Source organism: Mastomys coucha, unplaced genomic scaffold (genome assembly GCF_008632895.1).
Source record: "Mastomys coucha isolate ucsf_1 unplaced genomic scaffold, UCSF_Mcou_1 pScaffold14, whole genome shotgun sequence".
Taxonomy (NCBI): domain Eukaryota; kingdom Metazoa; phylum Chordata; class Mammalia; order Rodentia; family Muridae; genus Mastomys; species Mastomys coucha.
The window spans coordinates 49,148,277-49,170,660 of record NW_022196896.1 but is presented as its reverse complement, the minus strand read 5'-3'; the positions used below and the strand labels follow the sequence as shown (position 1 = coordinate 49,170,660).

General features: G+C 37.3%; 1 protein-coding gene across 1 annotated transcript in view; it reads left to right on the top strand.

The window, feature by feature from the left end:
- Positions 1–22,384, top strand: part of Pkhd1 (PKHD1 ciliary IPT domain containing fibrocystin/polyductin) — a 480,627-nt gene that overhangs the window by 356,202 nt on the left and 102,041 nt on the right. The window contains exons 58-60 of the mRNA XM_031366970.1: positions 1,092–1,967; positions 2,930–3,098; positions 4,239–4,396. Coding sequence (XP_031222830.1) covers positions 1,092–1,967; positions 2,930–3,098; positions 4,239–4,396 — 1,203 coding nt within the window. The remainder of the gene's footprint in view (positions 1–1,091; positions 1,968–2,929; positions 3,099–4,238; positions 4,397–22,384) is intronic.

Below are 22,384 nucleotides of genomic sequence, written 5' to 3'. Positions count from 1 at the left end.
AGTCTAGGCTAGAAGTATAGTAGTGATTGAATGTTGGCCTAATAGTGGGTTTACAGCTGAAGGTACAGCAAAACAATTCATAATACAAGGACAACATTCAAAACAGCTGAAAGTCTTCCATGAGATTACATAGTTAGGAACTTTTATCAATGATGTAGGAAATCTCATTGTTACAAATATCCTGTGGGAAATACTGTCACTAAGATTAAAATCTAGAAAAGGTTTCATGTGGGTTTTTCTTTATGTTTATGCCCGAGAAATGATCCTAAGGTGTCACCCGTACTAGGCCAGTCCTGTGCCACTTAGCTCTGTCCCATGTCTTCTCTTTCAGATTGCATTTAGCTACAGAACCTGGCTAAGTTGACCAGGCTAGCCATGACTTCACCTAGTAGTACAGGCAGGTTTTGAACATCCCACTATTGTGCCTCAGCCTCCTGTGTTGCCTGGTTACAGACTTGTGCCTTCAGATCCAGTTTCACAAACAATATTAAATGTGTGTTATGTTTCATTTTTTTACCATGTCTTCATCAAAAGCTCATATTTCTGGACATTAATTAGGCTGTAATAAGCTTTGTACCCTTATTCTTCTTGAAAATACTAGAAGTGTTTTTAGCCTTGCCTATTCGGTTCCTTCATTCACCCCCTCCGTAGGTAATTGCAGCTCACTTGAACAGGATCCTTGAGACAGACAGAGACATGAAGACATGCCTTTGAGGCAACTGGGCAACAACCTACACATCCTTTATGCTTATCCAGGCCCTTTGATTCAGTCTTCTAACAAATGCAAAAAATCTGTGAACCAGTTGTATACCTGTCCAAGGTACCCTGGCTTACTTCTTTTCTCACTTTTTATATCAGATATATCAGAGCCCAGATGGCACATAAATGTTTGTAAACAAGAGTGTCAGATTTCCAGTGATTCATTTTTTTGTTAGTGAAATTTTATGGTATGAAATACAGTTCCGGTGCTAACGATAATGATTACATTCACTTAAATATCTGCATATTCTGATGTCCCAAAGCAGAGGCCTTTGGTATTTTGTGGGAAATATGAAAGAACCTGACCTGACTATGTCCATTTTTCTTTACAGGTATTCTTCAGCTTCTTAATGTAGAAATTCAGGGCATGGGGTCACTATTGCATTCATCTATTGAACTCACCGGTGTGTCAGCTGGATCCTGGGTAATATCTTCTACTATACATCAAAGCTGCAGTGTGGGCCTCCATGCCTCTTCCAGTCATGGGATGATTTTGAACAACAACATAGTGTTTGGGACAAACGGCCATGGCATCGATGTAGAGGGTTGGAACTATTCTCTCACCAATAACCTTGTCATTCTGACAATGCAGTCAGCAAACTCACTTCCTTGGGTGGCAGGAATCAAAGTGAACTGTGCAGAAGATATCATTCTCCATGGCAATGTGGTGGCAGGATCTGAGAGACTTGGCTTTCATGTCAGTGGCCATAGGTGCTCCTCTGAAGTGCCTTGGTCTGACAATGTGGTCCACTCAAGCCTCCATGGCCTTCACCTCTACAAGAACCATGAACCCAACAACTGTACTGGTGTCTCTGGATTTCTGGCTTTTAAGAACTTTGACTATGGTGCCATGGTTCAGACAGAGAATAGTGTGGACATACAGAATATCACTCTGGTAGACAATACTGTTGGTCTTTTGGCTATTGTATATGCATCTTCTGCTCCACTAAGCTCTGTCAGCACCGTACAGATTACACTTAGGAATTCAGTCATCGTGGCCACTAGCTCCTCTTTTGATTGCATCCACGACAGAAAGGCTCCTCAGTCAGCCAATTGGACAACAACAGATAGAGCACCTTCCAATCCCAGAGGAGGCCGAATTGGTATTCTGTGGCCTGTTTCTGCCTCAGAACCAAATGGATGGCCCCAGGAGCCATGGCACAAAGTAAGGAGTGGTCATTCAGTTCCAGGAATTATGAAGCTTCAAGGTAGGATTCTTGACTCTGCCCTAAAACTATGGCTCCACCCACCCAAGCACACAATGTTCAGTAGTGTTCTGAAAGCATACTGCTAGCAGGTCCAGCCTAGCCTACTGCTTGCTTGTCTAGCTGGCATCCTACTACTGATAAATACAACTGTGTATTAAAGACAGTGAGTGATTCCTTACAGAAGTTACTGTTTTCTGCTTGCTGGACTGTCTACATTGTAGCTACTTAACTCAATAATTACTCATGGATAATAATTGATTTTCCTGCTATCCTATACAGTAACTGAGATGAAGAAATTGTATCACAGTTGCAAGTTGCTTTGTAGTCTGGTGCTATAAAGATTGATAAGTTTGATGTCAGCATTTGACCATAAAGGGAAGTTTATCTTCTACTAGATAGTTTTGGCAATTTTGTGCTTATTCCACCCCTATGTAGTCTATCTCACAGTTGGCTTGATTATTACATATGGATAGATTGTTATCAAAATTTTAATTATTTTTCTAAAGACTATAGTGTATTGGTAGTGTATATTTAAGAGTTTTTAAAAATTATTTTACATGTGTGAATGTTTGTCAGTATATATGTCTGTGAACCATATACATGAAGCCCCCCACAGAGGATAGATTTGGGAATTAGATCCCTAGAACTGGTATTATAGAGTATTGTAACCTTCCATGTAGCTGCTAGGAATTGAGTCTAAGTTCCCCAGAATAACATCTAACCACTAAATCAGCTTTCCAGCTTGGAATTGTTGTCTTTTTTTTTTTTTTTAAACAAAATGTCCATTTTGTAGTTACAAATGACATTTTGTAACTAAAATTCATATAAACTCACCTTGGTTGTACTGGATAGTTCAAATTAGCTCCTAGGGTATGTATTATGAAAAGAATACTCAGTTCTATAATCTCTGTGGTAGGTGGTTCACATGATACAGTCTCATGATATATTGGTTAAAATTTCAGATGTCACCTTTTCTAGTTTTGTGAAGAGTTGCTATAGTGACGACCTGGATGTCTGCATCCTGCCTAATGAGTATAGCACTGGAGTTATGTACCCAATAGCAGCAGAGAGGACCAGAATGCTGAGGATAAAGGACAAAAACAAGTTCTACTTTCCTCCATTACAGTCCAGGTACCACTTTCAGTATTGATGATACAGTCTATTTCTGAAGCAGTTTTCAACTGTTTAAATCCCCAAACACATGACAAATATAACACCATTACACAAAATGAAATAAATTCCTGTAGAAAAGGCTGGTGCCTTGACTTAGTGGTCCCAACATTTTACTCTTCCCATATTCTTGCCCTTTCATATATGACTTTAAGTATTCGCACACAAACAAATATATTCTAGTTAGTGGTTTTTCCCCTTTTGAGTCTTTTTAAAAAAGAAGGGTCAGATGTGATTTGATGCCAGTTTTATTGTTATTTTCTACTGCTTTTCCTTATAAATAGTTTCAAAATAGACGGTATCAAATAAACAAATCAACATTTGACATGCCTTCTTTCCTCTATCACGGAGCATAATATACAGAGTTTGCAATAGGAGCTCAGGGAACCTTTGAGCAGGATGAGGAAGCAGGAGATTGTACCTATTGCTTGGAATTTCCAATCTAAATAATAATGCATAGGCCAGGTGCAACTACTGCTCTAGGACACATGATCTGAAAATTTTATTCAAGTGTCTTAAAAGTAAATATGGAATCTCTTTGCATTAAAAACTTGGAGACATGAAAAATATGTCATTACTTTCTCACACTGCAAAAACTGCTTTTGAGGAGAAAGGAATAGTCCAAATAAACCATCCTTTGTGGAAAGTCTATGTGTTTGACCTAACACTGCTTCCTTTTTAATACCCATCCCTGAGCCACTGGAGGTACTTCAATATACTTAGGTACACTCTGTGCTGTGTTATTATTCATCCTTTTCCTGTCAAAACCTCCTTCTGTTTGTGTCTTACCTGTAGGCTGGAAGCTACACCTCTTGGTCCATTTGTGCCAGTAAAAAAACTCCATAAACCAGGTGGTTCATAATTACCAAAGATTTATTTTTTATAGTTTTGGTGTCTGGGGAGTAAATAAGAAAAAAAATGAGAGCAGGTCATGCCTGGTGTCCGATGAGGGCTCCTGCCCAGCAATTCCCTATGAGGTGAAGAATATTAGCCTCATGTGGCAGAGGCTCAGGGAGACAAGAGGGACCCCTGACAAGATCAGAGCTGAACATGTGCTGCCTGTCATAAGATGATGGTGTAACCTTTTCCCTTTCTCTACAGCAAAGGCTTAGTGGGAACCACCTGTCCGGCATTGGATTGCGAATATCCAAGAAAATACCTCTTCACAGATCTTGATGGGAGAACCCTGGGTCTGCCCCCACCAGTTTCTGTGTTTCCAAGGACAGAGGAAGAATGGACTGGATCCTTCCTCAACACAGGTGGGTTACATCTGACCACAATGTGTGTGGGAAAGGCAACTGGCATGTGAAAGGGTGGGTGGGCCTGTTGTTCCATGAGAACAAAATATATTGGACATGAACAGATGTCTAGGGATAGAGCCCATGCTGAAGTGCTACCAAATCACATCTATAGAAGGGATCCTGAGTCACTGAGATTCTGTGACATCACTACTGTGACCTCTGTAGGTACCTGTGTCTATCATATGGACACATTATCACTGAGTGCTCAGAATTATCCTCATATAGTCCTTAGCCTTGTGCAATGTTCATGTCACCTTGAAATAACCCTTGGAACTGGAAGTCCATCTTTCTTTCCTTTTAGGACTTGAAAGCTCATTTTGGAGATGGTAGTACAGGTGGCACTTGAGATTCATCTCTCTGGTCTCAAAATGTCTGCTCTGTTCAGAACTTCTGTCTCTTTTTGTTGTTGTTGCTCATAAAACCATAGCATCTTTTTGGTCTGTCTTTCTTTATAGATTCTCTCTGGTCCTCTGTGCCATTATTTTTTTTTTTACCAATTAAATTTGTTCTTTTATAATTCCTTACATTTATATAATGCAATCTTATTACTCTCACCCCCCCCACTCTTTTATTTTCTCCCTACCCTTGTTACCTCCCTTCTTCCTTGCCATTTTAAGGTCTGAAGGTATGACTCACCCAGGGCTATGGACTCAGACCATTTTACATATTCCAGGAGGACCAAGGTCAAATTATCACACAATTCTACCTATGAGTTATGATTCCTACCACTAACTTATACCTGACTCTGAAATTTGGTCAAAAATACCCACTGATTCTGTTAAGTAGTATAGGCATCTGGGACTTGCATGCCCTCTATTAGACTCCAATCCCTGAACCAGTATGTGGCCTGTTCCTTGCCTGTCTCCATCAGTAAGGATATAGAACATACTCCTTGTTCTTTTTCCTAACTCTCACTCTGTTTATCTTCCCTGTCTGCAGCCTCTGTAATGTAAGCATTGCCATCTCCCACCTAGTATCAGAATAACCTCGCTGTGGATGTTTTTCTCCCATCCCTGCATTCTCCCAATTTATTCACTTAGTAGCCAGAGCAATCATTTAAGCTTTCCAATGGCTTTTCACCCATTCAGAAGGACATCCACACCATAAGCTTACCAGATTTGTATTCTTGGGTCATGGTGGCTTTCTCCCACCTCCTGTGACACCCCACTTACCTTGAATATCATAGCCTTACTTCTGTTACACAGTGCTCTGGCACAGACTCTCTCCTCTGCCCAGATATTTTATTAGGATCTCTGTTAGGGATAAACTTATTAACCCCGAGTGTCCTTGGAGAAGCCATCTCTGGTCCTTCATCTAACAAGCATATGAGCTAGTGCTGGCATTCGCAGGGTGCATGCTTCCCACGTAAGAATCCCTGAGTTCAATCCCTAGCCCGAGTGTGCATCATATAAACTGTGTGTGATGTTGCATACCAGAAATCCAAATCTTCAAGATTATCCTCTCAGTGTGTTCAAGGCTAGCTTGAGATAAATAAGACCTTGTATCAAAAACAAACTGTCAAACAAAACAAAACAATATAGTTGTTTTATTTATTATTTTATAAAGTCATTACACCTCTGTAAATGTATCTTTTATTCTCCTTTGTAATTTTCATCTCGGAGGCTAACTGTCTCTGTTTGCTAACCTATGCCTATCCATACATTCTAACCTGTTGTAATTTTCATCTCGGAGGCCAACTGTCTCTGTTTGCTAACCTATGCCTAGTCCATATGTTCTAATCTAGGCATAGAGTGTTTTCAGCCTCAAAGAGTTACTGCTGAATAAGTTCAACCCCTTCCTAGAGTTTTTTTTTTCAAGTTTTTTTTTAAGTCTTATTGCATTATTATGAGAAAAGTTACATGATTTCAATTTATCTGAATTTGTTAACATTTAAAAAAATTATGTTAAGTAAATAGAATTAAAATCACATTCTTGTTTTTCTTTTGTAACCCCAACTCCTCCCAGAGACCCCCTTCAATACCTACAATATCTTTTTTGTCATATTCTTTAAAACTTATAAAATATTGTAACAATAAAAATGAATATTATAAAAGTTGTTTGATATAAAACAACAATCAATTTAATAGTCTTATGTAGATGCTTGTCTATAGCAATACTGAAAATACATACATTTTTCTCAATATAAATTTTAAATAACTCCAAATGTATTACCTGTATATTTCAAAATAATGCATCACTACTAATATTTTCTTAAATGAACATAAATATATAAAATGTTTCTGTTTGTTTGTTTGTTTTATATTTAGTAGAGCTTAAAATCTTGGCTCTTACTGTGCTAACTTGATACAAGAGTTACAAGCAAAGCACTCAGTCTTAATCTTTGTTGGTCTCTTACAAACCCCCTCCTAATTTATTTGTCTATATTTCTTTTGGGTATATAAATACTTTCAACATATGTAAGCTGTTCTGAAAACCATAGTATAGTGTTAAAAACATGAAACAAACAATACTACTAATAGAGAGGCTAAGATAGGAGAAGCAAGATCTCAAGATCATTATGTTGCACACATCAAGACACTGATAGTGTATATTGATTGTGTAATATTGGACCAATTTTCAATTACCAAATTAGAGATACCATTGGATGACAGTCAATAAATTTCTAATTTCTTATATTTTTGGATTTCAATCAATTTGGATATGCTGGTAATATTAATTTTCATATTAAGATATTTAGAAAAAGTAATTGTTACTTCCCGTTGTTTTTGTTGTAAGGGGTGGAATTAGGTTTGTGTGTATTTGTTGAAAGGTTACTTTCTTACTTCTTCTAGGGTGTAGTTTTGCTCCTTATGTTGATGTTTTCCACCTATTATCCTTTGTAGGGCTGGATTTGTGGAAAGATATTATGTAAATTTTGTTTTGTCATGGGATATCTTGTTTTCTCTATCTATGGTAATTGAGAGTTTTGCTGAGTATAGTAGCATGGGCTGGCATTTGTGTTCTTGTAGGGTCTATATGACATCTGCCCAGGATCTTCTAGCTTTCATAGTCTCTGGTGAGAAGTCTGGTGTAATTCTGATAGGCCTGCCTTTATATGTTACTTGATCATTTTTCCTTATTGCTTTTAAAATTCTTTCTTTGTTTAGTGCCTTTGGTGTTTTGATTATTATGTGACAGGAGGAATTTCTTTTCTGGTCCAGTCTATTTGGAGTTCTATAGGTTTCTTGTATTTTCATGGGCATCTCTTTCTTTAGGTTAGGGATGTTTTCTTCTATAATTTTTTTGAAGATATTAACTGGCCCATTACCTTGGGAGTCTTCACTCTCTTCTATACCTATTATCCTTAGGTTTGGTCTTCTCATTGCATCCTGGATTTCCTGGATGTTTTGGGTTAGGGGCTTTTTGTTTTTTTCATGTTCTTTGACTGTTGTGTCAATGTTTTCTATGGTGTCTCCTACCCCTGAGATTCTCTCTTCTATCTCTTGTATTCTGTTGGTGATGTGTGTATCTACGATTCCTGATTTCTTTCTTAGGTTTTGTATCTCCAGGGTTGTCTCTCTTTCTGATTTCTTCATTGTTTCTATTTCCATTTTTAGATTCTGGATGGTTTTGTTCATTTTCTTCACTTGTTTGATTGTGTTTTCCTGTAGTTCTTTAAGGGATTTTTATGGAATTTCCTTTTGAAGGGCTTCTAGCTGTTTACCTGTGTTCTCCTGTATTTCTTTGAGGGTGCTATTTATGTCTTTCTTAAAGTCCTGTATCATCATCATGAGAAGTGATTTTATATCTGAATCTTGCTTTTCCTGTGTGATGGTGTGTCCAGGACTTGCAATGGTGGGAGTATTGGGTTCTGATGATGCCAAGAAACCTTGGTTTGTGTTGCTTATATTCTTACACTTGCCCCGCATCATCTGGTTATCTCTACTGCTACCTGTCCTTGCTAAATCTGACTGGAGCCTGTCCTTCCTGTGATCCTGGTTGTGTCAGAACTCCTCAGAGTCAATCTGTCTCTGTGATCCTGTGATTCTGGGATCCTGTGACCCTGGGCTTGTTAGAGCACCTGGGAGTGGAGCTTCCTCTGGGTGTTTTGGGATGACTGCAGAGTTTGCACCCAAGGTCTGCTCAGGGCACCAGCTGGCCCAGACAGACCGGAAGGAACCTGAGCCACTGGGCTGGCAGAGTTCCTGTGTGCCTGGGTCCTGCTGGTCCCAGTTACTCCTGGTGTTGGGACAGATGTTATGTCCTCCTCACCTCTGATCCTAGGCATGTTAGAGCACCTGGAAGTGGACCTTCCTCTGGGTGTTGTGGGTCTGGTAGGAACCTGAGCCACTGGGCTAGCAGAGCTCCTGTGTACCTGGTCCTACTAGTCCCAGTTACTCCAGGTGTTGGGACAGATGTTATATCCTCCTCACCTCTCCCTTCCTAGTTTTTACTGATCTCTGACTAGCTGATTCACTTCAGCTGTTCTGTTTCAAACTCCTTTCCAAGCTGACTGATTCATTCTTGCTTCTCTTAGCTTCTCCCGAATTGCTTTGCTTGGCCTCAAATAACTTTGGCAATTTGTTCTAATCTTCTGGTTTGTTCAGATTCTCTGGCTCAGTCTGCCTTCATCTGTGTCTAGCTTGTTCTCTTTCAGCAACCAGCATCTCTCTAAGTGTTCCAGTAAAACTGTCACCTTCTCTCTGAACTGTTCCCTCCAGTAGCTTCCCATTCCCTCCAGTAGCTTCCCCTTCCTCTTGTTTCTCAATTAGACATCACTTTGAAATATGGGCACTTTCATCTACAAACTAAACTTACCTTCATTGTTTTAGGTTAGAGGTGTATGCTAAGGGCATGTCTGTATTCCAGCTAGAGGGATTAAAGTTTCATGCTAAGGCTGAGCAACATTACAACCAGAAACAGGTCTTTCCAGTAAATGACACAATCTCGGGGCTCAAATATCCTGCAACACAGCTGCTTTATTGTTCTTAGAGGTTCACCACAGGACATTATGTTATAAATGTAATTACTTAGATGTTTATTTACCATTCAACACTTTAGAACACAAACTCAGTGAGGGCTAGTGGGTGTATTGTTGGTACCTAGAAAGAATACTAGTGAATTTGTGTCAAACTACTCAAGATCATCATGCTTTGCTTGTTTCTTTTTGTTTGAACTTTTTATAGAGGTGGGCTTTTGTTTAGTACCTTGGCAGCTAGCCTGGAATTTCTTGTGTAGTCTAAGATGACCTTATTTTTGTGTATTGTTCATACTTGCCTTAAACTTCTAGTTTCTCCTGTCTCAGCTTCCTGTGTTCTGGTATAGATAAACATCATCATGAAAAATTAGGTATATTTTTATTTGTTTATAATTTTTTTAAATTATATTTTACATTTTTGAGCTACTGTTGAAGTATAACATCTGACATAGAGAATTGAGAATTATTTCTCTAGATGAATATCTAAATTATAATATTCCATATTAGAAAATATATTTTATACTCATCTTATACTTTTCCATGTGTTGAAGTCTTACTGTTGCAGTTGAATGTCAACATACTGGGTATACAGGATAGGTTTTTTTTTTTTTTTTTTTTGAGACAGGGTTTCTCTCTGTAGCCCCGGCTGTCCCGGTACTCACTCTGTAGACCAGGCTGGCCTCGAACTCGGAAATCCGCCTGCCTCTGCCTCCCAAGTGCTAGAATTAAAGGCGTGCGCCACCACCGCCCGGCCACAGGATAGGTTTTAAAGTTATATATATATATATGTATATATATATATATATATATACATAACTTTATATATGCTGAGTACATATAAATGGAGAGCCAATACTCACTTTGTTATATCATTTACATTTGTTGAATATAACCAGTAAATACATTTTTTTCACAGTGGAATGAAATCTATAATTTCTGTGTGTGTGTGTATATGTGTGTAGAAGAGAAAGGTGAATTATTAATATATGATTAGTAAAGGTAAAAAATAAAAAGGATAGTTTTATCCTTAGTACCACTTATCACCCTGATCTAGAATCATCTGAAGATAGGCCTCTGGGAATGCCTTTGAAGGATTATCTTGAGTACATGAATTGATGTGGGAGATACTTCTTACCTAAGGGTGGGACCATTCTCTGGACATGACAGAATGGAAGAAACACACTGATTGGTTGAACAGGAGTGTGTTCACCTGACTCTACTTCTTGACTGATGATGTAAATGACGAGCTGCTTCAAGGTCCTCCTTTCTTGACTTCCATGAGAGGATTGACTGTACCTCAAACTATGCTCTGAAGTCAACCTTTGTCCCTTAGTTTGCTCTGTCAGTGTGTGTTAAGACAGGAACTGGAAAATCAACTAAGGCAGATGTGTAGATCTATTTCTATCTCTAGACTTACTCAAAGTTTCCTACAGTAAGATTTTTCTATTGGGTAAAAAACCTTATACCACTACCACAAGCATTTATATCATGGCAACATCTTCATACTTTAAAACTAGCCTATGTGCTGGGCAGTCAGTGGTGGTACACGCCTTTAATCCCAGCATTTGGGAGGCAGAAGCAGGCAGATTTCTGAGTTTGAGGCCATCGTGGTCTTCAGAGTGAGTTCCAGGACGCCAGGGTTATACAGAGAAACCCTGTCTTGAAAAGCAAAGCAAAACAAACAAGACAAAAACAAAGACAAAAACAAAAAACAAACAAAAAAAACAAAAAAACAAAAACAACAACAACAAAAAAACAAAAAACCCTAGCCTATGGGTAATTGTGGAACTTTTACCAAACTTATATAAGATGAGTGGTGGCCCACAGTGCTAGATACAAATTAAAATTTATTCTATCAGAAAAAGATAAAGCTTGGACATAATGTCTTTGTTTGGGTTGACTTAAAAATACACCTGATATGAAGCTTACATTCAAGTAGTTTATAAAGCAGCAGACTGCCAAAAAAACACCAGTAGAGAAGAGAGATTAGAAAGAAATAATGACAATAAAGATGGGCTGTCAAACTGTCACCACTGTGGAATTTGGAGCCCAACTCTAATGGGACTCTTGGAGACTATAAACCCAAACGACCGCAACTGTGCCTGAGGAGCTAATGTAAATGTTATATTCCTTCTTACTCTTGGACTGAGAGATGATTCAGGGTGGGAATCTCTCTGCAGTCTGTTGGCTTTCCATGAACACAGGTTGTAGGGGCTCTTGCATATGGTCAGAAAATATTTTTCAGATTGACGTCATAGGTCTTGTCAATAGTTCTCTGCTATTGGAGAAGATGTTTGCCAGCAGCAAATGTCATTATGAGCACTCTTACCAGTTAGTCACTCTGATGTCAATCAAATGCTTCATGTTTAAATTATAAGAACATCCTTCTGATGAGCTTTTAGGAGATTGCTTACCATGTGCTATAATACATTATTCAGGTGTAAATATGTTCTTGCTACTGGTTGCTCTTCTGTTCTGTTTGCTTTTGCTCAGCTCATTGCCCTGTGTGAAACATGATTTTGTGGTATATAACAAACAGTACACACCATTTGCTTTCCATGTCGGAAAGCAAGTCTTTGTGAATGACTGAGCATATCCACAGAGGGACTGACTGAATCCTTGTGTGCTAAAGCTGCCTAAAATGTTCAGCCAAGTTTTTATAAGTGAGAAGATTCTCACAGTGAAGTTTGCTGTTTACTGGACTAAAAAATACATTCTGTGCCCCTCGCTTTGTTATTTACTATAACATATAGTAAATGGAGTCTGTTGGGTGTGCTTATAGGGTTGTTAGTGTTTCCTGACTTTCAGATATCTTCTTCCATGATGGAAGACTTGTATATTAAAAAAATCAGTGTTTTAAACCACGTTCTAATTCCTGTCTCCAAGCCAGATGACCAGAAAAGCACTGATTTATTCCTAAGAGGGTGGCTCTTTTCCATATGTGCCCATGGAAGCCCATAAAGATGACACAGATAAGCTGAAAGTAGAGAACACTAGAACCAAGTCTTGTATTAATGTCACCATGTTTGAAATACTCTCATGTCTTTTCTGAATTTTATTAGCAAATCTCTCCAAACCACTTCAGTTCCTTTGCCTCTGAGGTTTATTTTTAATTTGCAAAATAACGGGTCTTGTTTGCACCTAATAGTTCACGTGTGGGAAAAACCCTCTTCTCTCAATCATATAGCCACACTTAGGTCTCTGCATATTGTCAAGCACTTTGGCATCAGGAGCGAAATCCATCCATGTGGATCACTGAGTGAGAACACGGTGCCGGTAGGCTTCGCTATCTGTGCAGTGCAGGGTATGCACCTAGGGAAAAAGTGAGCTGGTAATTTTGCTTTATATTTATCTATAACTTTTCATTTGCTGCCAACTTTGAAAATTATATGGCAATAAGAGAAGGCAGCTAATCCCAAGCTGGTGATATTTATATTTTTTTACAAAGGATTTCTGGGGTTATGGAGCCATCTAATGATCCAAAAATCCAAAATCATTCAATACAAAAATCTTGAAATTAATAACCCACTTAGGTAAGAGAGCAACACTAGGCCTTTTCATTTTGGGTCCCTATTCATTTTCTGTCTATCTTTAGCTAATAATAGTATCATCTCACAGACTAGTTCATATATATGGAGGTCTGGTATTGTTATAAGAGGAGTGAAGACATCAGACCCGTAGGTTGGTGGCAGTTCATAATTCCTCAGAGAAATAAAGTAGGAGGGAAGTAAAGCAGAAATTAGCATTATGTGACTACCCTTTGCATGGGAGATACAGTATCTGGCATTTTCCTTTACTTATCAAATATGTTTGATCAACATACTGTCTGTTAGTATCTTATTAAAATGGATATTATAGTGTATAGTGGAGAAGATAATAACCAGGGTCTCATCAAAGTTACTTTGCAACAGAAACATATGCTCAACTAGTAAGAAAAAGAGGAAAAAAGAAAATAAAATAGTATTTGGGTTTACAGAGAAAGTTTCATATAGAAGTGAGTTTATTTTCTCTCTTTCCCTCTCCTCTTTGGCGTGTACCTGTGTGTATGTCTCTGTGTGTGTTTGTCTGTGTCTATATGTGTGTTTGTGTGTGTACATACAAGAAGTTTATATGTGGTATGAAATAACATGACTTATAAATAAGACTCCAATGAGCAAAGGGAGGAAACTCGTAAGGGTGGTCACCAGCCAGCACAGGGCCTCTGGTAAAAGAAATTCCTCAATACATACATAGTAGGGGTAGGTGGAACAGAGACTGTGAGTGGCTTGCAGTCCACTAGATGCATATGCAGATAGACAGGAGCCAACCCTTTGAAGGCCAAGGCAAGAAGTTAGGATTTTGTTCACTTTTATTTGTGTTATGTGCATTTAAGGTATATAGCAAAATGGTCTGACATACATGGTTAACGGACCGCTTTCATTGAATAGACTAGTGCAAATGTGGGTCTTTTGAACTACATCTCATCATTTCCACCTACTCAGCTTCCTCCTTCTGATACCTATTATTCTATTGTCTGATTGAGTTGGAGGATCTAAGAAGGTCAGTGATGGGACTTTTTATCAGTTCTTTGAGAAAGCTGGAAGCTGTGATGATTCATTGCACAGGAGTAGGAACAGGTAGTGTAGCCTGGAAGATGCTCATGATGAGAAGACAGGACCTTCCAGAATAACTGGTTTTCAGTGGTTTATGCTAGTCACAAACTCTTCCTGTCCATGATGCAAATAGTCACATAATTTTCTAATTAGTAAACCTGTCAATTTGACCAAATCATTTGTATCCATGGTATCTAATAATGCTTTGTGGGTTTCTATTTTGCGTCTCATTGCATTATAATTTATATCCTATTTTCTAAAAGTGAGAGCTTTCAATAGACAGAACATTTAAAAACAAATTGCCCATCTCAGGCAAAACCTCTCTTTTTCTTTGAACTGCCAAAAATTCTCGACAATCAAATCAGGACACTAGATCCCAAGGCTAGCTTAGTACAAGAATCAGCCAAGGCATTCAGCATTCATATGCACACAGGAAGATTTTGATGTGTGTGTGTGTGTGTGTGTGTGTGTATGTATTGCTAGAGTTGAACTTGAGGCCTTTCACATGGTAAGTAACTGTTCTTACTTAATTAATTGCTTAATTAATTGCTTTTTAATTAAAAAAAGGTTCTTTTTAATTGCTTTTTTCCTTTTGGATGTAGGAAGACTTTGACTAGATATGTATATGTCAACCCAGCCTTCAAGATTAACACAGTCCATAAAGACAAACAGACACACACACACAGAGAGACAGACAGACAGAGAGAGAAAGAGAGAGAGAAAGAGAGAGAGAGAGGGAGAGAGAGAGAGAGAGAGAGAGAGAGAGAGAGAGAGAGAGAGAGAGAGAGACAAACAGAAAGACAGATGGAGACAGAGAGGCAGAAAAAGGAGAGTTAGACAGAGACAGAGAAGCAGAAACAGAGACAGAAGGGGGGGTGACAAGAAATTAAACATCTACAAGGAATCTGCTGTGTTAAGTTTAAATGTTACTGCTATATACTATATACTTCTTTTGAGTTAACAATCTGTTAAGAAGACAATTGGCCTTTAGTGTATGGTATTGTTGTTATCAATAATCAGGAACAGCCTTTGAGTCTAGGTATTATAGCCTAAGCCTGAAATCTCAGCATCTGAGGTGTTTCTGTATCAGAATTATCCTGAGCTCAAGGCTAGCCAGACTACAGAGTGAGACCTTGTCTCAAAAGGAGAAAGAAAAGAATGACTCTATGCCAAATATGAGAGACATAGGCATACTTGCCTGAACACATATCAGAAGGAGAAAAGGACATTAAAAAGGCATGGAAGTGTGTATAGCTAAAGTCCTTGACTAAAATAAGTTGTTAGGCCTTTACTTTAATGTGTATTGTCTTATATTTAAATGAGTTGAATGATCTCATAAATGCCATTTTCATAATTCATTACTGGGTGAATATGGGTTTGTTATTATTTTGTACATCCTACATAGGATCATTATATTTAAAGCTCATTATATGATAAACTTTTACCACACTTAATTTGACATTATTCTCAGCAAATAATTATGGTCTGAGTAGGACTTCTGACTAAATCTACCTTCAGGGAGAAAAGGTTGGTTTCCCATTCTTTTTACTGTGAGTAGCTAAGAAGAATTTTTCAAATTTGTTGCTTCTGGGACACTTCCCAAGAAAGAAAGTTATAAACCATCCTGGAGACCTTAAAAGTGACTTGCCTTGAATCAAAAATAAAATACGAGGTTGATAAAGAAAGAAAATAAAGTTGGCATTTGACTGTCAGTTCGCAGAATGATGGAGTGATTTTCGCAGTGAATGATGGGAAAAGTACTGACGCCCCGCATGCTCCCCACTTTACAGGCAGAGGGTGGCCACCCCTTCCCTGTTCTTTGTTGCTGGATCTTGAAATGTGTCTTTCTTTTAGGTTTCTAGGCTTCTTGTTCTTCCCATTTGTTCTGAGAGTGACAGCAAGACGGTATTATAAAATGAGAGCGTGAAGAGGGAGGGAGGAATTGAGAGGAGAGAATGGAGAGGGGAAACCGTTGTTAGAAGATTTGTCTGCCAATATCCGTGCTTGCCGAGGTCTTTTTCTTCTAGCTAGAGGGGGAAATGCCATTCTCTTTTCCCAAGCAATTATAGGCCCCAAAGATTGAAACTTGGTATATAGCTCTTTAATCTCAGCAGATATTTATGGTTAAACATTAGACTTTTAGGATTCCAGATGTCAGGGTATTAAAATATAAAGGCACAGTGGAGTCTCAGAAAATATTAGGCTGTGGGATATGTGGCTGCAAGGGACTTTTATCCCAAGCAGAGGAAGATAGGCTTCCCATGGTACTTTGTGACATCCAAAGAGCAACTTTGATCCACCTCATTTTCTCACTCTCCCTGGTCTCCAGGCTGTTCAGCATAACACTATTTGATTGCTTTCTGGAGTAGTCCGTGCTGGGGGTTGCAGCGATTTTCATGTGTGATTTCTACAGGATGATAGGAAAGGAAAGGAATACCCTGGGGATTATTTTGTTACCTTTCCACCTCCTAGACATTGATTGTTTCTCTCTCTCCAAATCTTTCATCTATGACTACGCTGACCACTGTCTCTGGCTCCTTGCTGAGACCATTAGATTAATTACCTCATTTAATGACATGAATGTCATGTGCCCTATGAGGTATATATATTCTTACTGACTCCATTTTATAGGAGCAGCAGCTGATATGGAGATACTGGCTCATTGTCCAAGTCATGTAGCTGATTAATGAAAGATTCAGGACTGAACTGTTCTTAAGTCGAAGCTATGTTGTCCCTAGCACTACTGTAAGGGATTCTCACATGCTACCCCATTCTTCTGTGTAGCCTATTTTAGATCTACAAGTCTTTCCCACAGACATAGCTTAAAATAAAGCAAACAGGTAACATGATTATTCTAGCAATTCTCTACTCAGACCAATAAGAATCACGGTTACCATTTGTTCAGTGCTCTTCTTTATAGCACTCTGTATTTGTGACAAGTTATAAACATTGCCCATTTACCTTTCAATACACTTAACGTATTGTCAGGGTTGTTATTAACGGCAAGCATTTGTGAATGTAGGGTTTTAGAGAAATTAACTACTTTTTTCATGATTTCACAGTTAGAATGTTCAGATCCCAAATTTAATTCAATACTTGTCAGACTCAAAAGCTTAGGCTCCCAGCTACTTCTGAGTAATTAGGATGTGGTCCTTATCATTCGGTAAAACTGCACAGAGCTGCATTTAATCACACGTTATGTAGGAGTAAATCAATTTTTAGATTTTTTAAAATGTAACCATCAGTTATAGCTGCAATATAATAACAACCACAAAAGTCTCATCTTGGTTCTCTTCTTAGTCTCTATATAATATAAATATATATTTACATATGGCTATTAGCTCCTGTATAACATGGCTAATATCATAGCCAAGAAACCAAATGTTTGTATTGCTAACCAGGGAGGCTACATGCCAACAATGGAGTAGTTACTAAATTGTGGCTTTGGCCTGGATTAGAATTTCATCTTGGAAAATTTCAGTAGCTTTTCCCTTTTCTTTAGTGGGTTGATGTAGCTATAATTTGCAGTTGCCTGTTTATTTTATTGAGTTCCCAGGGACATCAAGGTGCATGTACTGATAGAATGTGCAAGGCGAGTTGTTAAGATAGGATATGTCAGTTCCAGCCCTCATACAGTAGAACAAACGGGCCAGACAGGAACATGACCAGCAGGGATGGACTTGTATAAAATCAGCATCCAAAGGTTTCATGGGGCTGGTCTTTCTTCCTCTGAGCATGTCTGAGGAAAAAGGAGAGAGATTTTATTTTATTTTGTTTTTGTAGCTACCAGTAAGACTTTCATGTTCCTCTAAAAAGCCACTCACTCATGAACCTGAAACTTCCCTAAAGAGAACACTGGGTCATTATAGAAGAACAGATATGAAAGTAGAACTGGGGTGTTGAGAAGAGAAAGGGAGGCAGCAGGGGAGAGACAATAGAGAATAGTGGGTGACTATCATTGAAATATTTCATGCAAATTCATGAAATTCCACAATGGAGCATATTATGTGTAATTAATATATACCAATACAAATAACAGATAAAAGTGAAGAAATGAATAAACGTCCTGCATAAGGAGTAAAGCATATGAATTGCCCTTAAACAGCAGCTGTGGCCCTGTCTTCTGTGATGGAAGTTTGTGCCTTCTCTGTGGAGCAGTTGCTGGTTTTCCCATGCAGGCTGTGTCTCTGGAGCCATCTTCCTTTGTCACTCACTTCCTTAGCTCCACCTGTCATGCTTTCCTTCCATTCTTGTGCAAGCCTTGTGTTATCTCACCAGGCTACAAGACTGTGAAGAAGTTATGACGTTTTAGTGTATTTCCTATGCCTTAGTTCCTTTTCCTGTTTCTATGATCAAATACCCTGACAAAATTATCTTAAGAAGAAAGAGTTTAGTTGAGCCATATTTCATCACTACAGGGAAATCAGGATGCCCAGAACCCAAAGTAGCTAGTCAAGTTATTCCTATAGTCAAAAGCATGGAACAGCTCTGTTCCCCTCCTTTTGTACAGACCAGGAACCTCTACCCAGGGAATGGTGCTACCCACAGTGGATGAGTCTTCCCACCTTAATACAATCAAGGTATTTCCCCCACAGACCTGCATGAAAGCTCTTTCCCTAAGTCATTCTAGCTTTGTCAAGTTGACAATTAACACTATCTATATTCTAGAATATGAATTCTAGAATATGTATCCAATATACACCAAAAAGTAGCTAGAAAATAAATGAATAAAAGGTCAATGAAAAATTCAAGACAACTATTCTACAAAGTTTGTTGCACTGGTATGATTGATGTATAATATTTTTTATTATTTTCAAGGCTGTTCCCTGAGTCACTGACTCAGGAGACTTAAAAATATGTTCTACCGTCAAATCAATTCTGAAAACTCTATTCACATTGTAGAGATTTAATACATATCCCAAATCATTAAGATTATAAGTTATATAATTAAATTAAAAACTTTTGTTTAATTTTGTATTTTGACTGGTAAATACTTCGACATGTGTGTAACTAGTATTTTTTTTAAAGATTTATTTATTTATTTTATGTGTATGAGTACACTGTAGCTTTATGGATGGCCGTGAGCTTTATGGATGTGGCTGGTGGGAATCGAACTCAGGACCTCTGCTCGCTTAGGACCACTGCTCACTCAGGCCCTGCTCCCTTCAGCCCTGCTTGCTCCAGCGAAATATACTATAGCTGTCTTCAGACCCACGAGAAGAGGGCATGAGATCTCATCATGGATGGTTGTGAGCCACCATGTGGTTGCTGGGATCCAAACTCAGGACCTTTGGAAAGAGCAGTCAGTGCTCTTACCTGCTGAGCCATCTCGCCAGCCATGTAGCTAGTATTCTTAAAATGAATTTGGGAAAAACATTGTCTCATAGCAAGCTGCTCATCTTCATAAATTTTGCTAGCAAAAAAAATGATAAGATTAGAATGTCTTGCGTTTGTATCTGGATGATTCCTTGGAGTTCAATCTTTTTCATTCTTCCTTCACTACACAGAGGCTTCTTCCTTCCATTTTCTACTATTTCAGTCTCAATGGCCAGGATCTTCCTTCTGTAGTTTCAACCTAATGATCTAATTTGTTTTCTAGTATATTAGAATATATGTTGAATTTTTTCCCATATAATACCACTTTAGACATTCAAAAGCAGTCTGACATGGAACTTGTGGGTTAAATAATTATCCTTTAAGAGTAGACAGTTGAGCTTAGAGAAATAACAGCGCAGTTAAGAGAGCTTGTGGCCCTAGCAGAGGATTTGAATTCTGTTCCCAGCACCACATAAGAGAGAGAGATATCTGTAACTTCCATTTCAAGGGAATTCACAGGCATCTGCACAAACACACACACATGCATAAATAATATATATATTTAACATATATATATGTTAACATATACATTTATATATGTTAACATATATTTGTTAAAGGTACAAAATCCATATCCTTTCTGTTGGAGCAAACAATGGGTTAGGTTTCATGCTTCTCTTTTTATACTATTATAATCTTTTTTTGATTAAAATATACATTGCATGAAATTTACAACCAAACCACTTTAAGCATTTAGTTCAATGGTATTAAATGCATTCCTTATGTCATGCAAGCATCACTACCATCCATATTTATAAATCTTTTCATCTCATAAAACACAAATTCTATACCCATTAAACAGTAACTCTGTATCCCACTTGCCCCACTATTCCCAGCAGACATTGTTGTATTTAATGTTTATATGATTTTGTCTACTCTAAGTGACTTACATAAGTAGAACTACACATGACTCCTTATGACTGATAGATTCACTTAGAATAATGTCCACAAGGCTCATTAAAATTGTAGCGAAATGCAGAATTTTAAATATTCCATTCATCTGCCAATGGACATAGGATTCTTCTTATCTTATAGCTCCTGTGAATTATGTTGTCACATATGTGGCCTATATATGCCTCTTACAAACTTTGAATTGAGTTTATTTGGACACCTATGTAAAGGTCACACAATAACTCTATTTTTAGGGATTTTTTGAGGAAACGTGTATATAACCTTTCCTGTAATGGCTGTAATATTATATGTTCCCATTCTCACTACACATGACTTTCTTTTTGTCTTCATTTTCACTAACATTTCTCTCCCACATTAGGGGAATAAGGTGCAACTTCATTGTGCTATGGATATGTGTATCCTTATTGACTAATAAGCATATTTTCATATAATTATTGGTTATTTCTATCTCTTCTTTGGGGATGTTTTGCTTATAAAATAAAATTAGTTATTTGTTTAAAGTGTTTCTTTTTTAGATTTTCCAATCAATACATCCTGGATGATTACCAATTTGGATGTGGCTTTTAGGCTATTGATAAGGCCTTTTGATGAACATTTATTTTTCATACAGAGTTGGTTAATTTTGATTCATTAATTCATTTTAGTTTGTAATACTTGACTGGCCTTTAAAAACAATCTCATAATACATTAATAGATGGAATATTTTCTAAAATTAGGATCGGTTCATCAGGATTTCTGATATCACATAGCAATTAATGCTGAAAATGACCCATGCAATGCTGTGTTTAAAATTTCTCACATGTAGGTTTTAAGCTATTTAAAACATGAAAACAACCATGCAATTAAATTTAACAACATCTCTTAGTTCAACATGATCAAAATAATGTAAAATCAATATAAAAAGTTTGATTTCTGCTTTTCATATAATGCAACCTGTTATCTGTTTATAATTGTGGCTGATCTCAATTCACAAAATATAATTTCTTTTAGAAAATTTGTTATGACTTATGAATAAAAAACACATACCAAAATTAACAAGAACCAAAAAGCATTATGTCTTAGTGAATTTTTGTACAATTAGTGTAGTACTTTTGAGATGGAAGCTGTGGCGATTCACATTGACTTTTGTACTTTAACTATTAAATGTAATTTTATAAACTTGCTTATTAGCAAAAATGAAAAATCTGTGTCAGAGTTAAAGCTTAAAAAACAATTAGTTTTATATCCTCCTCCATAATTCGTGTCCATTACCCACATTCAGTCTGCCCTCATCTCCTAATCTTTAACCTTCCTTGTTCTCTTTTTCTGCATATTAAACCATATTCATAGTATATGTTTTATTTGTATATGTAGAATATTAGCTAAATTCTACATATGAAGGAGAACATGTGAATTGTTTTTCTTTCTGAGATTATGTGACCTTGCCTAAAATTATACACTCTAAGTTTGTCCATTTCATGTAAGTTTTATTATTATATTCCTTTAAAGCTGAGTAGTATTCTATAATATATACATATAATTTTCATTATTCCCTTCTTGATGGAAAACTGGGTTGATTTCAGTTCTCTGTTATATTGAATATATCAACAATAAAAATGGACATGCAAGTATCCCTATGGTATGATATGGAATTCTTTCGGTATATGCCCAGGGTTGAGGTTCATTTTCATAAGAAATACTTGACCTGAATCTAGAGCTCATAAACTTTACCATAAAACTCTCTGGTATAATATATAGAATTACATATGAGTTGTTTCAAATGTACTTAAATATGTTATAATAGCTAAATTGTAATTTATATTTTAAATAGTTAAATTTATGTACAATTCAAAATTCACTTGTCATGTTCCACTAGTTATAGGATGCCACATAAGTGTTACTATGATATAAATATCACCTTCTTACTTGAATGGAGAGATATATGTTAGACAGTTGATTTATTTTTCAAACTCTGAGCAAGTCTGTTAATCTCTATTCATCTATGTTAAACTATGTTTTTATAAGTAAATTATCATTACATATAGACTGTATTTCTATCATTAGAAATGACTTGAATCAGATGATTCATGACAGCACCTAATTGATGTAGGCATCCAAATTAGTTAAAGAAAGGGAACCCTTAAAATATAAGGGTTCCCTTTCTTTAAC